The following is a 13,305-nucleotide window of genomic DNA, read 5'->3' as shown; positions in this document are numbered from 1 at the left end:
TAGTAATAAAGAGCCATTATTGGCCGGCGCTGCGGCTCAATAGGCTAATCCTCCACCTGCGGCGCTGGCACCCTGGGTTCTAGTCCCAGTCGGGGTGCCGGATTCTGTCCCGGTTGCCCCTATTCCAGGCCAGCTCTCTGCTGTGTGGCCCGGGAGTGCAGTGGAGGATGGCCCAAGTGCTTGGGCCCTGCACCCTATGGGAGGCCAGGAGAAGCACCTGGCTCCTGCCTTTGGATCAGAGCGGTGCGCCGGCCGCGGCGGCCATTGGAGGGTGAACCAACGGCAAAAGGAAGACCTTTCTCTCTGTTTCTCTCTCTCTCTCTCTCTCACTGTCCACTCTGCCTGTCCAAAAGAAAAAAAAGCCATTATTGAAGCAGTTGGAAAGGCAGGTGTATCTCCTCAAGAAGAGAGGAACTAGAAGTCTAAATGTCCAGGCAGAATTTCGAAACTTGGGCAATGATAGGTATTAGCTCGTGACGAGGGGAGGGAAGTGAACATTCCTGGTTTTCTTTTTGCACCAGGTTCCATGAGCACAGCCCTGCTGCCAATCTTGTCTTTATGCAAGCTTTTCATGTCTTGTTCATCTTGGAATTTTTTGCATGAAATTGGATCTGCTTAAAAAAATTAGAGTAACCTATGATTTATCTTATTGTGTGTTCCAGCCTGCCCTGAAATTATATGTCCAAGGCTGTTTACTCACTCAGCTTAGCCTGTTTCCATCTAGAAAAGAATCCTGTGATGTGATCACTAAAAGCAGATTCCAGTTCTAGTCCAGGTGGATAGTGTGAGAACTTGGAGAGGTGGAGGGAGGAGAATTTTGCTTTGTTTTATTTTCAAATATTGATTTACAAGAAAGGACACAGAGGGAGGGAGGGAGGGTGGGAGGGTGGGAGAGAGTGGGGAGAGAGAGAGGCAGAGAGAGCGAGCGCGCACCTGCTTCTCTCTGCTGGTTCATCCATCCCGGTCTCCCACATGGGTGGCAGGGGCCCAAGCACTTGGTCCGTCTTCCACTGCCTTCCCCGGCACATTAGCAGGAAGCTAGATTGTAAGTGGAGCAACTGAGACTTAAACTGGCACACTGATATGGGCTACCAGTATTGCAAGTGGCAGCTTTGCCTGCTGTATCACAGTGTTGGCCCTGGGGGAAGCATTTTAAACAAATGAGCAGGTGACTCCATTCATCAGACCAGTTTGGGAAATGCCAGTCAAGGGCTTGTGCCTTAATCATCAATGAACTTGACCATGGCATCAGGTTAGCTCCTTCTCCTGGCATCCCTTTCCTGCCTATGAGAGAGGGGATGATAAAAGCCTATTGCTGTGCAACAACTCTATTATGCTAGATACTTTGTAGCAAGGTAAAGAAAATTGGATGATATCAGCAAGAATAGAGAAAAAATAAAGGTAATATAAAAAGTTTACAGAAAACGTGTACTTCGGAGAAACAGCATGGATTTCAATTATTTTTATCATCAAAATAAACTTAAAATTTCATATGAACTTTTTGAAGTACTCTCACACAGTGGACTTTTTATTCATTTAGGAATTATCTTCTTTGTATAATTTCCATATGCAAAGATTTACTCCCATTTGTTTTTCTCCGCCTCTGTCTTTTTAACTCCACTCCCTCCCTTTATTCGCAGTCTGTAAGTACTTGGGGAATACTGGTTCCTTTCAATGACAGAATGTGGAAAACAATGATAGCTCCATTGCAGAAAACCCAAGGATACATTCAAAGCCAAATTCAATTGGCTTGGGAGCCAGTTGTCCATGTTCCTGGTCTTTCTCCATTAGAATAGTTGAGAGTTTAGAAGGAAAAATTGAACTAGGTTTAAACTGATCCTCAACTTTATAGGAACAGTACTTTGGTTTTATTGACTATCTGCCCTAGTAACACCAGCACCACAGCACTAGCTACCATTTCTTGAATATACATTAAAACAAGTACCAGTAGTCTTCAAAAAGTTGATGTAGGGGGCTGGTACTATGGCGCAGTGGGTAAAGCTACCACCTGTGATGTTGGCATCACATATGGGTGCTGGTTTGAGTCCCAGCTGCTCCACTTGCAATCCAGCTCCCTGCTAATGTGCTTGGGAAAGCAGCGGAGGATAACCCAAGTGTTTGGGTCCCTGCACTCACATAGGAGACCTGGAAGAAGCTCCTGGCTCCTGCCTTTGAACCAACCCAGCTCCAGCTGTTGTGGCCACTTGGCAAGTGAGCTAGCGAATGGAAGCTCTCTCTCTCTCTCTCTCTCTCTCTTTCTCATTTTCTCCCCCTCCCTTTTTTTCCTCTCTCCCTGTTTCTCTCTCCCTGACTGTCTATCTAACGCTGCCTTTAAAATAAAATATAAAAAAGGTGATAGGGGCCAGGTGTTTTGCCTAGCAGGTAAGACATAGGTTAAGATGATCACATACCATGTGGAGTGCCTGGGCTCTAGTCCTAACTCTGGTTCCTGACTCCAGCTGTCTGCCAGTGCTGGCCCTGGGAGGCAGTAGTGATGGCCCCAATCATTGTGTTCCTGCCACCCATGTGGGCAACCTGGATTGAGTCCTGGGCTCCTGGCGTGGGCCTCAGTGCAGGTTGGCCTTTGAGGGCATTTGAGGAACACGTATTCTCTTCTTCTTTCTCCCTCTCTGTGCCTGTCAAGTAAGTTTATGTTTTAAAAGTTCATGGAAAATATGTCTAATGAAAAAAAAAAGCATGATTCCAAACTATTTTTGCACCCAAATCAACTTAGCTTTTAAATCCATTGTGCCATAAACTTTCTGAAGTCCCCTTGTATTTGGGCTTCTCCTATTTCCCAGCCTGCCCCAGTTCCCTTTTGAGGGTTTATGGCAGCCCTCGGGGGAGGGGTTTGCTGTAAGGCCTGTTGAAGGGGTGAGGACAAGAAGCCCAATTCATGTTACTGCCTGCTCCTGGCCATAAGAATGGCAAAGCCAGGATTTGAACGCACTTTTATCTGACTCAGAGCTTGTGCTTCTCCATCACTTTTCTACTTTCTGATTTAAACATGTCCTGGGGGAGAGAAGGATGAATCCAGATGGAGTTGTACTAACTTTCAGATGGGCAGGGCATCCTTGGAGCTGGCCTTGGTTCCTGGCTTTGCCAGCCACCTGCCCCAACCGTACCCTTTGTTTCTTTTCTACTCCCTCAACAATGCCTGTAGGTTCTGTGGATTCCTGGTAGCTGATGGAGTAGAAAGGAACTTGATCTCTGTGCCCTGGGGCTCCTTTTCCCAGGCACTAGGATGCCTTTGTAAATCTGATGTTTCTGGCAAGAAGCTTTTCCCCACCCACATTGCAAGACTGGGCTGGGTGCTGCCCTGGGAGACCGCAGAGTCAGCATCTCCTTCCCTTTTCCCCTCTGCTGCCTCGATTTCCCGGTGGGCTTTGGGATTTGTCCTGCATCTTGATCCAGATGGAAGAAGAAATAGTCCTGGACTCAACTATGGCAAACCCCTGCTGGGCCCTGCTTGTCCCAGGGTGGCTGCTGCTCCTGGCAGGACCTGTGGCTGGAACTGCTTAGGAGAGAAGCAGCCTGGAGATCTCTTGTCTCCCCCTGGCTTCCTCTTACTTCCATTCTGGGACAAATCAGTCAGGGATGACCAGGGGCCCAGTGCTGGGATCTTCTGCATTTATCAGTAGTTCATTGATGACCCTGAGCGTGTTGTCTGTGACACATGGAAACAGGATGACCATTAAGGCTCAGTGACCTCCAAGGCCCTCTCACCAGTGACCTTCTGGACTTGAAAGCCTACCGTAGATGTCCTGCTGTTCCTGGGACCCTACACAATGAGAGAGCACAGGCATGGAGCTCTAATGTGTGCTGGGCTCAGACAGCAGTGCACCGAGTCCCAGGATCTATAGTCAAGTTCAAGTTGAAGACCTGAGAAAGGAGTGAAGTGTTGCTTCTGGTTCACATGTCTAATGTGTACTGAGACTGGGGCTTGAACCCCTTTCTTCCTGATCCTAAAGCAGGATCAACTGTGCTGTGCTCTGTCCTGCCCAGCCCATGGCATCTCTTCGTGGCCTCTGAGGCCCTGTGGATTAACAGGGATGGTCTCTCCTCAGGACCAAGCAGTGGGGCAGGCAACTCAGGGGGCAGTGGGTTTGCAGAGCTGAGCCTCTGGACACCCCACCTGCCCCAGTGTGGAGCCAGAGGACGAGAAGAATGATGGAAATGACTGATGGCCGTGACAGCGCGTGATTTGTGCGCTCCGACTTGCCTGGCCGCCTCACACAGCACCATCAGTCAGCTCTGGGAGCTGTGCCCATGAATAAAACATTGTGTCCATGCCAAGGCCTCATTCACTACAGCCTCTGTGGGCAAAGCCTGACCAAGAAGAAACCAAATGTTGTTTAAGGTGAACTCACCTAGAGAATACATCTTGGTTCTGAAATACCGGGCAGAGCTTTGACAGTGACGTGTGAATTCTCCCCACTCCCTGTGATCTGCTTAGAAGAAACTCAGGTTTTCTGTTCAGAAGCCTTTAGAACATTTATTTATTTTCTTGAAATGCAGCAAAAGAGAGGGAGGACATCCCTCCCCCATCACACACACACACACACACACAATCTTATATCTGCTGGTTTACTCCTCAAATACCCACAAAATCTTGGGCCAGAGCTGGGCAAGCTAAAGCCAGGATCTGGGAACTGTATCCAGATCGCCCACGTGAGTGACAGGGACCCAGCTGATGCTTCCCAGGCACACCAGCAGGGAGCCGGATCAAAAGTAGAACATCCAAGGACTTATACAAGCACTCTGATATGAGGTACAGGCATCACAAGCCAGATGATGACTTGTGCTACACCCCCAAGCCCAGCAGCCTTGTGTGTGTGTGTATGTGTGTTAATATTTATTATTTTATTTATTTGAAAGTTACAGATAGAGGCAGAGCCAGAGAGAGAGGTCTCCCATCCGCTGGTTCACTCCCTGATGACTACAACGGGTAGAGCTGCACTGATCTGAAGCCAGGAGCCAGGAGCCTCTTCTGGGTCTCCCACAAGGGTGCAGGGGCCCAAGGACTTGGACCATGTTTTATTGCTTTCCCAGGCCATAGCAGAGAGCTGGATGGGAAGTGAAGCAGCTGGGACTCGAACCAGCGGATGCTGGCACTGCAGGCTGGGGCTTTAACCTGCTGCACCACAGCACCAGCCCCCAGCAGCCTTGTTTTTAACGAGTTGTTTGGCAAGTGGCCTGAGCCGTGGTGGTCTGAAGTTCCCTCTCTGCCTGGGTCAGCCCTCCATCCCTGTGCCCAGAACGGTGCTCACTTCTTGGTGGCCTGAAACCCCAGAGTAAGAAGGCAGATGCACAGAGAGGGAGGAGCCTGGTGTTACTGTGTCCCCTGCTGGGGCCAGGCAATGTCCTAAGCAGTGTACTGTGGGTGTAGTTTCACCGAGTCCGTGCGGGCAGCCAGCGTGTGCCAGGAGTGACCAAGGGTATGGAGCAGTGGAGTTGCTTGGGGAAGGGGCAGGGCTTCCAGCTCTGTGAGCTCTACCCGCTGCTAGGCTTCCATGCCAGACACAGGGTGGGGACATGAGAGAAGTCAGCAAGGGCAAGGGGAGGTTCCGGCTGGGTTTTGAAGGAGGCCGAGGGGCTTCCAAGTCGGGGTGAGCGCCAGAGGCAGAGAGGTGGGAAAGAACCCAGCACTGCAGCTTCCCGGGACACGCTTGGTTTTGTGCTCACAGGTTAGCATGGGGGATGTGACAATTTCAGAGACAATTCCAGTTTCTCTGCAGAGGTCCCCTTGCAGGTCACTCTACCCAGTGCTGGCTGTTGTTAGCGGCCGCGAAACAGTTTTGTGCAGAAATCTATTTCAGAGAGAAGTTCTCCCCCCAGAAAGGTTTGGGAATTTCTCATTTCTGCAGAAGATGAGAGGAGACCTCTGTGGCCTCTGACAGATCCTGTTTTGCTTTGGAGATGTCGACAGTCAGACATTCAAATTACAGGCGTTTTTGTTTGGGCAGCTGGCTGGTATAGGAATTGGCTGGGCTCTAACCAAGGCTCTGAGTCAAGCTACCAAGTTTGAGATCCTAACTCTGCTGTTTCCTGTCTCTGCAACTGTGGGCAAACTGTATCTCCACCATGCCTCAGTTTCTCCATCTGTAAAAAGGATATGATAATGGCACATTGCATATTTAATCCTTGCATAAACTTAACATAGCATTTAAAATGCTGAATAATGACCCTTCCCTAACCTTCTTTTCTTCATTGTTCTTCATCAGCCCCTAGCACTGGATCTTTTTTTTTTTTTTTAAGATTTTATTTATTCAAAAGTCAAAGTTACACAGAGGAGAGAAGCAGAGAGAGAGAGAGAGAGGTCTTCCATCCGATGGTTCACTCCCCAATTAGTTGCAAAGGCTGGAGCTGCACTGACCCGAAGCCGGGAGCCAGGAGCACCTTCCCAGTCTCCCACGCGGAGGGGAAGGGGCCCAAGGACTTGGGCCATCTTCTACTGCTTTCCCAGGCCATAGCAGAGAGCTGGATTGGAAGAGGAGCAGCCGGGACTAGAACCGGTGCCCATATGGGATGCCGACGCTTCAGGCCAGGGCGTTAACCCACTGTGCCACAGCGCCGGGCCCCCTAGTGCTAGATCTTAGTGTTTGTTAATTGATAACCATTTGAGGGGATGGACATGCTAATGGCCCTGGTTTGATCATCACACATGTCACATTCATACCTCAAAATGCCACAGTGGACCCCACGAATACGCACACTTATGCATCAGTCCAAATACATTCATTCATTCGGAGTTTGGCCACATCTCACTGGGGAGCGTGCCAGCACCCAGAGTTCCTTTGTCATCTCCCCGGATGCCTGCGAGAAGGATCTACGTGAATTCCTTGCTCCACACTTGCCATCCTGCAGTCAGAGCTCTGTAACCCCACTCTCGAGCTGAAATGTTCCTGTTGAAATATGTCAGCTCACCCTGTCATTGCCTGCTGAAAAAACCCTCCGGCGTTTCCCAATCACAATCAGAATAAAATCGAAGTCTTGTCACGCCCTGAACGGCTCTGGCACTTGGGCTTCTTTCTGAGCCTCCTCTCCTACCACGTTCCCTTCATTCATGTAGGCTGTTGCTCAGACCTTCCCAGAGCCCACGTGTTGACTTTGTTATTGGAATGTTGTTCTTTCGCTCTGATGTTAAGCAGGGGTCAGCTTGAATGTCACCTCCTCAGAGAGGCCTTCCTGGTCACTGCGCTAAAGTAGTGCCATGTGCTTCCAGCTCTGAGACCCGTGTCCCAAGCATTTCCCATGGACTGTTTTAGGCACTTCCTGTCTCTCCTATAGGATGGAAACTCCAGAGGTCTGGAGCTTTGGCTAGAACAGTACAGTCTGTCTGACATCCTAGGTGTTGCTTCTGCCCCTGGGGAGCTGAGGGAATTGGGCTGGGGCTACAGGGAGGACCCTCATGCTATCTCTTCCTGTGCCTGGCCAGGTTCTACAGATCTGCCCCAAGGACATGAGAGCTGACATCTGTGTGCACCTGAATCGCAAGGTGTTCAAGGAGCACCCCGCCTTCCGGCTGGCCAGCGATGGCTGCCTGCGTGCCCTGGCCATGGAGTTCCAGACGGTGCACTGTGCCCCAGGGGACCTCATCTACCACGCAGGAGAGAGTGTGGACAGCCTCTGCTTCGTGGTCTCCGGCTCCCTGGAGGTGATCCAGGATGATGAGGTGGTGGCCATCCTAGGTAGGTGCAGCCTTTTCTGGACAGACAGTACTTGAGGTTGGCTTAGCTGTTGGGCAGCTCACTGTCACTGCCACCTTCAACCAGAGATTCCTCCACAGGGCAGGGTCAGTTACGTCATCCGCTCATCTGATCAGCAAGCAAAACTTTGAGTGACTGTTTTGTGTTAGCTGCTATTTGAGGGATGCTCAATGATTAAAAACATGGTTTTTGTCGTCAGGTGGTTCTTAGTGCAGTGGAGGAGAAAAGCAAATATGTAATTATCTGTATACCGAGGAGGGGCATCTAACCCAATTCTCAGGTGGGAATACTTTCTGGAAAAAATGACACCCAAGTTGAGTTAGTGCAAAGAGGGGAGGAGTTAAAGGTGCATTTCAGAAAGGGAGGTAGCATGTGTGAAATCCCTGCAAAGAGAGAGGAAAAGGCTTGATTCATTTGGTGAACTATAAATCATGCAGAATGGCTGCAGCATGTAGAACAGGGGCCAAAGTGGGAGAGGTGAGGCTGGGGAGGAAGTTGAACTTTCGATAGATCATGGCAAGCTCCAGACGCCATGTTGAGAGGCTGCGGTTTTATTTGGGGGACCCCATGAAGGTTGGAATCAACGGAGAGTTAGGACCACATTTGTGCTATAGAAAGATGACAGTAGTTGCAGTTTGGAAGGTGGATTGAAGGGGGAAGGCTGGGGCAGGAGGACCGGGTTGGGAACATCTTTTCCAGGGGCCAGTTGATGGTGGCCAGGATTAATATTGTGGCAGGCAGATGGCGAGAAGCAGATGCAGTTGAGATATTTAAGAAGCAGAACAACAGAACCTGATGATGGGCTTGCGGTGGAGGGAGGAGGAGGAGTCTGTGAGAACTGTGGAATTCCTCATTTGGATAACAGAGAAGCTCCTTCTGCATCCGCAGTAACTGTGAACATGGGCGACGGGGGAGGAAAGGACCTGAGGGGACATGATGCTATGTGGGACACCATGGGCGTTGGAGAAGTTCGTCTGATCTCTTGAAGCTGCTAGTACTGTTCTCATTGGGGCCTTACTCTTGTTGGGGCTAAACCATGCTAATAATGATAATAGCCATCATTTATGGTCATCTACACCATGCCAACCATCTTGCCTACAGATTTCCATTTCTTATTTCAGTAACCCTGTGAAATGGACTTGTTACCCGCAGTTTGTACTTGGGATAATTCAAGTTCAGATAGATTAAAGAAATTTACTCTTGGCCGAAGAGGCCCATGGAACCACCATTCTGGAATCTCCCTGACTACCAAACCTCTACTCCCATCCGTTCTGCACCCCTGTAATCCTGATGACTGTGAATGTGGTGGGCTGGCCTGTTAAGTCGTCAGGCACTGCTGGACATCGGAAACATGCACTCTGATTTCTCAGAAAACTGAGGCAGGGAGAGAGGAAGTTACACTGAAGGTAGAATTGAGATACTCAAGCTACATAACGACACAGCGTTGTTTTTTTTTAAAAAGGAAGAAACCCACATTTTGTTCCCACTTGAATCTGGAATAAACCTTATTCAGCTTCCTTCTTCTCTGGTCCCAAGCCAACTCACTCTCTTGATTACATTTTGCTCAGGTTAGCCCGAGAGTGATTTATATTCCTTCACTGTGTGCTGACAGATGTCGGGGGATGGCGACTGGGTGGGAGGGAGAGGCTGAACCTGTTTGCTAGAATGAGTGTCTGGATTCTGTGGTGTCCGCTGACCCCTGCAGACCAGAGTTACACTGCTTCTTACCTCCTTACCACGGAGAAGTGAGATGGGACTGTGCGAGGAAGGACACACGGAGGTTAAAGCCATTGCTGTAGTGTAGGTGAAGGAGAGGGGCAAATGTCCCTACCTTCAGTACTCATCTGTGTCCTTGACAAACAAGGCTTCCTATGGGTCGAGACTGTTAGAGTGCCTGGACGAGGAGAGGTGTAACTAGGGACCACTGAAGTTGCTGAAATAGCTCAGTTGGGAGAGCGTTAGGCTGAAGATGTAAAGGTCCCTGGTAACTAGGGACCATGAGCAATCTTTGGATTGGAATTGACGCTTTGATATAAGATGTCTTCTACGCATCTCCCCACTGGTGTCTCACCAGATGCTTTTCCAAGTCACCTAGCCTGGTGAATAGCACCATCTTCCCTACATATCCATACTCAGTGCTTCTTTAATGTCCCATCCCAAACAGCTGCACTCTGAGGAGCTGGTGTGGATGTTGGATGCCAGCATTGAGGTATGGGAGAGGGATGAGGAAAGCAAACAGTTACCTCCCACCTGCTGTTTATTGCCCCTCAGCCTGAGCTGCTATTGGGAATCAGCCAGGGCTTGCTTCCCTGTTGAGTCACTTGGCCAGCTGACGGCTTCTCCAAGCCTTGCCCTCTGCCTCCAGCCCTCCTGGGTGTCCTGCCTCCACCAGTAAGTAAGGTGGAGGTGGGACCTTGGAAAAGCCCAGACACTTTGGATTCTGGTTGTTGTCCTCAAGCTGTCTGAGTTAGAAAGTTCATCTTCTGTGTGTCCCCAGGATCATAGATGTGGTCCAGAAAGATGGTGTTCAAGCTTAGTAGTCTGAGAAAACAGTCCCATTTCAAGTGGCTCTTATTCTATACAAGGATGAGACAAGTCCTTTGAGTCAACATGACCTCTGGACCAAGAGACGAAAAGAGATCCCAAGCCATTTGCTCTGGTGAACTTGAGTTTTCTTGTTGAAAATCTCTTTGGGTCATTGAACTGATACCAGTTTGTTCTTGAAAAGGGGTTCAAGCATCATTTGGGTATTAGAACTAGATCTTTATTGTCCTTTGGCCACCAGTTCATTCCAGTCAGTTGACGGAATATTTGCTTTCTGCAGGCACTGTCACAGGGGTGGGGATGCAGAAGAGGAACAAACATAAGCACAGCTTTCAAGAAGCTGCAACACGTAGAGGAGACTGATGTTAGGAAGATAGTTCTCACTCCGTATGCTAAGTGTTACCAGAGAGAGAATCCAGGTTCTAATAGGGGATCGTTGGACAAGCAATTATTGAGCATCTACTGTGTGTTCTGTGTTCTAACAAGGAAGGAAAACGTCCAAGGAGTTTCAGTTAACATAAGCAGGAGGCATTAGGAGAGAGACCAGAGCTTATCTGTTGCATTTTTGTGTACTCTGGTCTCTTGTTAGCAGTGTTCACTCATTTATATTCTGCTAATTTGCATCGTTCTTCCAGTTCTAATATTCTTCCCCCACTAGTCTCTGTTTAATTTTAGAACAGACTCCAAGAATGAGGAAAAGTGTCAATATTCATAACTGAGTGTGTTTTGTATGTGTTAAAAATAAACCCTTTCTAATGAAAATTTTCTCAGAGTGCTTTGCAAACTTTTGTGACTGCAACCCATCACATAAAATGTATAATACACTAACTAATGCACACACATACATTCACAGTTATACATAAGATACAGCACTTCTATTGCTACATGAAATTCAACCTGGTGTGGTTGTTTTTTTTTTTTATTAAATTCTATTCTCTTGCATTAAAAAAAAAAATTGACTGTCATACACCACTAAATTGCTTTCTTGACCTGATCACAGCCCATGGTTCAAAAACATGATCCCATAAACCTAGACAATATCTTTCTTGGATTGTGAGCCGTGCTGTCCTCTGAGGCCAGTGAGCGTTATAGAAATTTCTTCGATCCCCTTTCCCTCTGCTGTTCACACTGCCTTCATCTTGGCATGAAAACCTCCCACTGTCGTCTTTGGAAGAAATCACTTAATGGCTTCTTCATTTAGTTTCCTGACTCCTTGACATAAATTCAAGTTTTTCAAAATGTGCATTTTATTCATCAGAGTTTTTCCTATTCATTAGATTTCTAAGAGTAACATTCTTAGAATTTTTCATAGTCATCAGGATAAAAGGGCTTGGGTACCATGTTGCCCCTGCTCAGAAGTTATCTTGATTTTCTCCGTTACTTGACCAACACAGGGGAGTCATGGACTACAATCAGGGCTGTGCTGTAGTGTGATAAGTACTTCATGTTTCTCATCTAAGAGTGGCATTTGTATGTTCTAATTTCACTGTGATTTAGTGTCCCTGTGGTAACTTTTATGGGCTTTGCTTTTTAATACTTAATTTGTATATTAATCATGGTTCATCTTGCATCTTCTTGATTTGTTTTCATTCTGTTGGGCAAGATAGAAGTTTTTTTGGCCAGATTTATTGAGTAGCAGGACAGGCCCTAGAGCTGGAGATCTAACTGTAGCCTGGTTCTGCACCAACTCACTGCAGGAATTAATCACTGTTGAGGAGGAGGCCCCTAGGTTTCTACTAAACTCATCACCCTGGCACAGTTTATCACCTCCCTCCCCTGTGAGCCTGGCAACTTTTGATTTCTGGTCTCTGGCATCTGGCCCATGGCCCAGCACCCAGGATGCACCAGGGAATGGAATGGAATTGAAAGGAAGGCAGAGGCTGAGAGGAGAAGGAGCCAAGTGTCTAGAATAAGGCTCTGAACTTGATCTGGTGGGGATGAGGAACTCAGAGAATTTCAGCCAAGGCAGTGACATGAAGATCAAGGTTGCACAGACACAGCAGCATGGAGACTGGCTGGGTGGCCCAGGGAAACAGAGAAGCCCTTTACGAGGCCATGAGAGGGAGACCAAGAAGGGGTTCAGGGATCTTGGGGGGAGACTCTCAGGATGTGGGATGTGGGGGGGAGGGAGTGGTTTCCATGGTAACTGGAGAGTCCTCAGAGCCAGAGGGAAGAAGATGGGTTTGTTCTGTTGATTGTACAGATTGGGAACAGATCTGGATATGGCCGTCAACTCAAGAAAACTCTTCGCTGTTTGTGCAGGGACCCTGGCCTGCCAAGGATGGAGAGCAGCCTTGACAGTCAGTGGGCAGGCGCTGGCTCATGTGCCATGGATTCCACTTGCAGTCCTGTCACTGTCCAGTTAGGCTTCAAAAGGTTCATGAAAAAGACCTATTCTGAAGAAGCTTTGCATGGATTTCAATTTTGTTTTGCACCAAAATTAACTGACCTTTTGATTTCATTGTTGTTGAACTCCTCTCATCTATATGTTCTCCCTAAATGTATAGGTAGAGCCATACATGCTTTTTCGCAGATGAACCCTTGATTTAGTTATTCTTTTAATGAGTACCCCCTTCTCACAGCCCCTAATTTAGAAGGCACTTTCATCTTTGCCTAGGTTGCCAGCTGCTTTGGTTCCACCGATCTCGTGTGGGGGAGGATGAAGCATCTCTTCATTTAGCAATTGCTACAGCATTACACGGTGTCAATCTCTTCCAGGGTGCAGAGAAAACCCTTGTTTTGGGAGTTCTCTGTCGTGTTGGGTGAGACAAATGCAGGTTCGTGACAATGAGTAACTCAGATGCTTCTCTCTCTAGACTTTCAGAAGCGGAAAGGGAAACGTTCATGGGGGAAGCAAATGTCGAACTGGCCTTGGAAGGACCAGGCTGGGTTTTGGAGGAGGGAGAGTAGCAGAAGGCTTTCGAGGCTTTCAGCGTGGAGGTTTGTGGGGCTGGTGCCAGGACAGCTGGCAGAGCAGGCTTTTGATGGACCCAGGGGCTCGCAGCTGCAGTCAGCCCAGGACTCAGCTGGGCATCTTGTCACAGGGCCAAGA

The 13,305-nt window shown here is 48.4% G+C and overlaps 1 protein-coding gene across 2 annotated transcripts in view; it reads left to right on the top strand.

Moving 5' to 3' along the window:
- KCNH1 (potassium voltage-gated channel subfamily H member 1) overlaps positions 1-13,305 on the top strand; it is a 377,968-nt gene that overhangs the window by 266,782 nt on the left and 97,881 nt on the right. For both annotated transcript variants that reach the window (XM_062211318.1, XM_062211317.1), the window contains exon 9: positions 7,439-7,691. In XM_062211318.1, coding sequence (XP_062067302.1) covers positions 7,439-7,691 — 253 coding nt within the window. The remainder of the gene's footprint in view (positions 1-7,438; positions 7,692-13,305) is intronic.

This window comes from Lepus europaeus, chromosome 14 (assembly GCF_033115175.1).
Source record: "Lepus europaeus isolate LE1 chromosome 14, mLepTim1.pri, whole genome shotgun sequence".
NCBI lineage: Eukaryota > Metazoa > Chordata > Mammalia > Lagomorpha > Leporidae > Lepus > Lepus europaeus.
This window is presented reverse-complemented; position numbering and strand designations above follow the sequence as displayed.